At 56.4% G+C, this 7,455-nt stretch overlaps 1 protein-coding gene across 1 annotated transcript in view; it reads right to left on the reverse strand.

Moving 5' to 3' along the window:
- Positions 1-3,425: 3,425 nt before the first annotated feature.
- Positions 3,426-7,455, reverse strand: part of SHF (Src homology 2 domain containing F) — a 7,109-nt gene continuing 3,079 nt past the window's right edge. Inside the window, exons 3-5 of the mRNA XM_009323864.1 lie at positions 7,330-7,455; positions 3,927-4,098; positions 3,426-3,549 (exon numbers count right to left, since the gene is read on the reverse strand). The exon at positions 7,330-7,455 is cut by the window's right edge and continues 14 nt beyond it. Coding sequence (XP_009322139.1) covers positions 3,426-3,549; positions 3,927-4,098; positions 7,330-7,455 — 422 coding nt within the window. The remainder of the gene's footprint in view (positions 3,550-3,926; positions 4,099-7,329) is intronic.

Consider the following 7,455-nt stretch of genomic DNA (forward strand, 5'->3'; position numbering starts at 1 on the left):
AGACAGGCAGCCTGCCCCTACAGCTAGGGGGGGATGCTGCTGGCTCCTGTCCCCAGCCACGGCCCTGCCCGCACCATCCTGCTCTTGGCCAACTCCAGACGAAGCCCACAGCGCAAGGGAGGGACATGGCTGGCCACGCTGCACTGTGTCCACACCAGGGAGCACGGCCACGCAGTGGGGTGCGAGGGGTCCATCTGGGGACAAGGACGGTGCCCGAGGCTGGGGTGGGTGCGTGCAGGCAGGGAAGCAAGGGCACAGCCCAGGCAGGAGCAGTGGGGGCTCTCACTGCAGGGTGACGTAGGGGCAGCGGCTTTTGCCTCTCGCCTATGGCAAAGCCCCTTTTGCAACTGCCTGGCTTGCACAGGAGGAGCATGGCTTGTGTATTCCCAGCCTCACTGTGGCAAAGCAGGATTTTCTCCTTCGGCCCGCAGCCCGTTGCCCGCCCCCACGCCAACACTGCGGGCTCCATAAAACCCACTCAGCGTAGCGAAGCCATTTCCCGGCACAGCACGGGCACCAAGCCACGCGAGGCCGTGCAGGCAGATCCTGCCACGAGTGCTGATTCCAAGTGACGGGCTAATGGCCCTGTTGCTATTAATTTGCGTCTCCGAGGAGAGCCACAGCCTGTCTGCAGCGTCTGGAATGCACATTACGGCAAAATATTGATGTCTTAAAAGCAGACAGGACCTCATCAGCAATGCTGAGCCACTTCCAGCACTGCGCAGGCCGGTCCCATCCCCCCAGCTGGAGACGGTGCCCGTAATGGACAGCCTGGCTGCATTAGCAGAATGGGTTTGCAATCCATTTAGCGCAGAGAGGCAGGGAGCCGGCCACCCCGGGGGGGGACAGGGGGGAGAGCCGCAGCCCCCTGCCAGGGGCCGAGGAAAAGCAATAGCCGGCTGCATCCTGTGTCCCAGCAGTGGGGTGCGGGGAAGAGCTGTGAGGGCTGCACCACACATGGCACCCTGTGAAGGTGCACGGGTTTATCCTGCGCGCGCACACACACACACGGTCACACCACTAACACACAGAGCTGCCCACGGGTGCTGCCCTCGGCACTGCACCCTGTCTGCAGACAGACCCAGCCCTTGCCTAGCACTGGCAGGGGAGAGATGCGCAGGACCCCAGTGCAGAATCAGTGCCAGTCCAGAGCCGGAGCGCTGCCATACAGGTCCACAGAGAGGTGATGCTTGTTGTGTTTTGCCCAAATCACTCCCTGGGTCTCTGTCACAAGCTCAGGGATATGACTGAGACCGGACCACTGGAGAGATGCCCAAGGGAGCACGCTGCAAATCTGACAGCCTCGCAGACAGCAGCAGGGACGGGACGAGGACAAGGGGCAGGTGCTGGTCCTGCTAAGCACCTTACAGACGTGAGGAAGGACCCAAACCTTTGCAGCGTGGCCTCAGCCACTCTCCTGAAGGCGCGAGCCAGGAGGGACTCATTCCCCGAGTGTTTGAGGCAACAACACTACAACTCTGCCCATGACAGGCAACGTGGGGCTGCCTAGCCTGGACCAGCCAGGACTGTCACGGCAGGGTTAAATCCTTCCGGCTACCTGACACAATATGGGTACAGCCGCTCCTGCTGCTCTCTCTTGTGCATATTTTCCTTTAAAGCAGCACAAAAGGGCTTTAGGTCAGCACCAGAGCTCTCTTTCAGACCATCTCCTCATCTGCGCCTCCTTCCTCAAGGAAAAAAGAAAGAGTTCAAAAAAAAAAAAAAAAAGAGATGCAGACAGCCAGCTTACAGCTATATAAAAGCATCCCAGGGGATTTTCCTTGAAAAGGCTCTACGAGAAAGGCAATGGAGTAAAAATCATGCTCCCGAGGCTGTGGGCTCTCTGCAAGCACGGCCAGTGGACAGGCAATGCCCGAGCAGCTCCTGGATGGGCTGCAGGCTCCTCTGGGGAGGTGGCACGCTGCTGCAAGGCCACGTCCTAGCCACACATGCCATTTGAGAAGAGGATTTGGCCATTTTTGCCACGAGGCTAAGGATGGGCAGCAAGAAGTACGGAAAAAAAACCAAAGAAATGGGTGACTGGCTTGTAGAGAGGTGATGGAAAGGGGCACCCGCGCTGGCGAGGGAGGAAGCCCCATCCACAACCCCAACGCCACCTCCCAGGCTCTCCAACACACTCGCTGGCTAATGCCACCCACAAGGCGATGGCTGAGAGGACCTTCTGCAACAGCAGAAGCTGTTGCTTCAAAATTGCTTGCAAGCCAGGGCAAGGAAAAAATATTGAGAAAATTAAAACATCAGTAAAAATTCTGACAAAAAAAAAGGAAAGGAGGGAGCTTTTCCAGAAAGATTTGTTGTCTGATCTGAAGGCTATGAGTGCAGAAGGAAGAAAGAATATTTTCAGCTGAACTTCTCCTGTGGTTTGGTGCTGAAGGCAGCAAAAAAGTGTAAAAAAACATAGAGAGAGACGGAGCATTCTAATTCACAGTTGTGTCACTGGGAAACAAACAGGGGAGGCTGAAACCACCAGGGAGCAATGCAGGTACAGAGACCACTGGGGAAACTTAAAGTATATTGAGAAAAGCGTAGGGGTACATGGCCTGTTGTTGGGCAGAGATGACTGAAGTGCTCAATAAGTCCTTTTTTCACATCTGCCAGGAACAGAGCTAATATACTTGTCCAGCAGGAGGGCAAGAAGGTATTTGCTAATCCGTCATCATCTTCAGGACAGTAACAGCTTTGATTTCGCAGGTTTGGGCTGCCCCAAGAGTCCCGAAAGAGCTGGATGAGGAGCTATGGGCAGCTTCTCCCCGGCAGGACACGTGTGGCGATGCTTCATGCAGTTTTGGCACTAAGGGAATCTGGAAAACTCAGGGAGGGTGCAAACATCCCTCCCAAAAACCCAAGCAGAACCAAGCTGTGCTGTGGGGGTGAGGTTTCCCTGCTGGGAAACCAAAGCGGCGTAGTGCCCTCTCTACATCACGCTGAGCAAGGGCTTCAACGGTTACATGGGCTGGGGAGGCGGGGATGGCTACCCACGTTTCCATCAACAGCGGGATCACACAAACTTTATTTTCCCATGAAACTAAGCTACAAAAAAACCCCCGGGGTAGCAAGAAGCCAGAGCTGGAAGTTGTAACCAGACACGTTCGAGTGAGCAGTGAGGCACATCATTTTATCCATCTGAGGGATTACTAGCACTGCCAAGGGAAGAGCAGTGTGCCTCCAGATCGACAAGCCTTCCCGAGAGATACTTTTGCCAGACACCAAACCAGAAGCCTGTGCCACGCCACAGAGAAGTGCAGACTTCATCTTCATTTCTGACCACCCTGTGATCATCTCAGAGTTACCCCATCGGCATGGGCACATGTTTGCGTGGGACACCCACCCACAAGGGGTCACCCACGATACTGGGTCACCTCTGATGTGGGTCTACCACCCCCCCAAGCCCTGTCCGGGCTCACTCACTTCAAGGAGAGGGAGAAGTCATTCTTGCTGGTCTCGCTGTTGCGCACCAAGTAGCTGGCCTCCTTGCACAGCCTCAGCAGCGTCTCCGCGTCCGTCCGGCTGATGGCCCCGTGGTACCAGCTGCAGGCGGGAGAGGGACCGGCTGTGCCAGGCAGAGAGCGGACACCCCGGGCAGGACTCTGCCCCGGGGCAGCAGCAACACCAGCACCCCTGGCACCTCCCCGGGGACAGCAGCCACGTTTGAGGAGAGGGACATGGGTGGCACTGCCGGGGTTGGGGGACAAGGGGCAGGGCTCCCGCTGGGCAGCTTAGGGGGATGCAGAGGGCACATGGGGACACCACAACTGCGAGAAGGGTGGCAGGGAGAAGCAGGCAGAAACACAGGGCCAGAGAAGAAGGGAAGAAGCAGATCTGCCCCAGGGCTCCTTGTGGCATGGCCACAGGGATCCCGGAGCAGGTGGAGGGGTCGGGCAGCATTGGGGGAAGGCAGGACTCACCACTGGCTTTCCAGGGGCAGGGCAGGGTCAATCCTCTCCCCGACAAAGGGGCCAGGCTCTGCGATCAGCATCTTCGTGCTCTTGAGGCTGCTGGAGCCATGCCTGAGGGCAGCCCTGGCCTTCTCCTCCCTGCAGGGCGAGGAGCGGCCGTACCCCAGCCCCTCTGATGGACCTGCAAGACAGACACGTGTTGCAGCCGACAGCGGGGACAGGCGGACAGGCTGGGCTCCCAGCTTTCCCCCCCACGGAGGGAGCTCACAGAAAGAGCCAGAGCCATGTCACATCACATCATGCTGGGTCCCCTCGCGCTGCCCCGTCCCTCTGCTTTAAGCAAGGGCAGGGCAGCTCTTGGACTGCTGCTTACTGCGGTGCCCCAGGATGGGCAAGGTCAGGTCCCCACCACACCAGGAATGGGGTCCTCGCAGCACCCAAGCCCCTGGAACTATTTTCCAGGGAGGTTTCAGAAGCACAGAGAGGTTTTGCTAATGCAACCAGAGATTCAGCGGTTGCAGCATAGAGTTAAATGAGAAGCCGTAAGGAGAGGCTCTCCAATCTTGAAAAAAAAAAAAACTAAATAAAATTTAAAAAAAAGAGGAGGGGAGAAACAGAGCTAAAGGGAGCAGTCAGTTTGTAAATTATGGAAGCATTTCTGCCAGCACAAGTAAACCTCCTGGGGTGAAAAAAATAATTCCCTGAGGTGGGAAGGGAACACTTCAACTGCGAAGTGCCTCCCCGACGCAGCCGCCTGCCCGGCACCAGCCCAACCACAGGCCCCCGCACACCAACAAAGCGCGGCAGCCTGGTGTGTGCCGCCCGGTGAGCGGCAGGGGATTAACCGAGCCATGCCCCGGGGACCCAGCCTCCTGCCGACTGTTATTTCCGTGCGGGATGATTTCAGCATTAACAATATTGTTTCTCCCTCCTCCAGAGAGTTCATTATTGCTCCCCTGCAACGCAAGCCCCCTCACACAAATTACTTATCGATCGGGCACAGCTGCCTTGACGTGAGGCTGCCGGTGGCTGATGCTGCGGAGGCACAGGCGCCCCGGAGGCGGGCGCAGCTCCCCTCGCCCCAGGACAAGCTGGACTTCCCCGTCTGGGCAGCTTCCCCCCCACTGTGCTCCCCATACGCTGGAGGGGGAGGCTGGTCCTGGCTCAGCCCCCTGCCTGCTTGCTGGGGCTCCGGGCAGGGGTGAAGGCTTTCGGAGCCCCCCCATCTCTGCAGGCAGCAAGGGCATTCTCCAGCACCTGCCCCCACCAGCCCCAGCAGCAAAGCAGGGCGATGCCAGGGCCACGCTGCTGCAGGGCAGAGGCAAAAAATACCCAGAGGAATGTTTTTCTCTCTAGCAGGGCATCCTCTAAGGCTATTTGAGGGGAACCTTGTCTGGGCCCTACGCAGGTGAGCAGGTCTCCAAGCCCCCCAGCACCGAGAAGAGAGGAAGGCAGCCAAAAGGAAACCCAGCTAAAATCCTCTGCAGCTTAGCATGGCTTAAAACCCCCCGAGAAGGAGCTCAGGGAGGAGGTGCCCAGCATTAAGGTTTGACAAGCCCTGCCTCTGCAGCGGTCTGGCTTTTCACCAGCCAGGCTCACCCTTGTACATGACATCCAGGCTTCAATTTCAACTCATCACCTTAAAAAATTGGGGCGATCATTAAAAAGCCAGACAATCAAAACACAGAAGTGTTTGCTGGTGGCATGTGTTAGACACTCAGAAGAAATGCATTGCACCTGTCAGAGAGAGGCAGAGGCATGTGCATGATTAAACAGGATATTAAAAACAAGCCCCTAGGAGTAAGAAGACACCCTTCAAGAAGTTCAAGTCACCCCCAGACAGGGGAAGTAGAAAATGAGACAAAACTCTGGCAAGATAAACTTAACACAACAAAGCAAGTCAGGAAAAAAAAGAGACTCTGTGTTGCTAAAACCAGGAAAAATGACAAACCGATGTGTTCATCAGGAGCAGGATGCATGTCAGAGCGACTGCAAGGATAATAAACAATGGGGGAAGAGAGGAGGCTGCGTAGCAAAGAAATTAATTTTTTTTGACACCTGCATTCATTGTAGGAAGAGGATCAGGAAGTTTCCTCCTGCCAAGACCTTTCTTTTTCAGGACTGATCTCAGCTTTTAGCATCCCTACGGGTTTGGGACAGTATCCCGACATGGCCCCGGCAGAGCAGCCACATCGCTCTGGGGTGCCCCTATGATCGGCAGCGAAATCAGCTGTCACGTGCAACCTTGCACTCAAACCCACCTGGGAGGCAGCAAAAGCCACACTGTTGGGTTTTTTTTTTACAAAGCTCTGCAGGGATCTGGGTAACTGCAGATAAGGAAGTCAGACATCTGCACCTGGCACGTCGCAGTGTCTACCAGGAGCAGTGTTAGTGACGCATGGGCAGACACGGCACACCGGGGCGCAGCCACCAGTTTGCAGAGAAAAAGTCACGTCTCCCAGATCCATCCCAGTTCCCCGCAAGAACGGCAGCATGTGAACGAGGCCAGCCCAACCCCAAAAGCCTGGGTGGCTTTCGACACACACCCCCCACCCCCAATGCTCTTGGCAAAACCCTAATCCACCACAGTGTAAGAGCAAGGTCCTTAAAATATTAATAATGGGTTAAAAGAGAAGCAGCAATATTTGGCTTTCATAAGCGAGACTGCCAGCGGAGTCCAAGGGGGATTTACACGGGGGCTCTGCCGCTCGGCAGACACAAAAAGGGCTTCACAACAAGGCAAACCCGAGATGACAAACTGTGCCTGGGAGATTTAGCTGTTCAGGATAGCAAAAACGAGAGCGAAGAATCCAGAGGGACCTCCTGCCACTGAGCAGCAAGGTGATTAAATAGCGGAGGAAACGGAGCAGTGCTAAATGACAAAGCGAGGCGCATGGGGAAAAAACCAACCTCAACCTCAGCGGCGGGATCTGAATTAGCTGCTACCACACCCGTAAGGAACCTGGGTATTAAGAGTCACAAGAAAACATCAGCTAAATGCTCAGAGCACTTGTCGAGAAGACCATAAAAGCAGCCATCAAATGTTGGGAATTTGGAGGCAAAGAGGAGAGAACAAAAGAGAAGGTAGTAACTCTGCCACTGAATAACCCCCTGGTGCAGCTCGACCGCTGCATGCAAGGAGGCATCGTGGAGCTGGAGAAGATGCAGAAGAGGCAAGGACAAACATCTGGTGTCCAGCACAGGACAAGTGCATGAGCCAGGAGGAGCTGAGGGAAGGCGGAGGAGGAGGGTGGATGTCTGGCAGCGCCCGCAGGCAGCGGGCAGAGCCCTGCCAGGTCTGGGCAAGCTCCAAGGTGTCGCAGCATCCCGGCGCCGGCGGGGCAGCAAGGCAGGGTCGCAGCAAGCACTGGCTGCAGCCCCCCCAGACACCCCGCTGTCACGCGAGACCCACCGTTGGCGTCTTCGTAGCTGGGCTGGCTGTGCTGCGGAGGGACGGAGGCACTGGACTCACCGTCCGGGGGGCTTTCACCGCTGTCGAGCTGTCCCACTGGCGGTGGCCATGGCAGGTCTTTAATGA

Source organism: Pygoscelis adeliae, unplaced genomic scaffold, assembly GCF_000699105.1.
Source record: "Pygoscelis adeliae isolate BGI_AS28 unplaced genomic scaffold, ASM69910v1 Scaffold365, whole genome shotgun sequence".
In the NCBI taxonomy this organism is placed as follows: Eukaryota; Metazoa; Chordata; class Aves; order Sphenisciformes; family Spheniscidae; genus Pygoscelis; species Pygoscelis adeliae.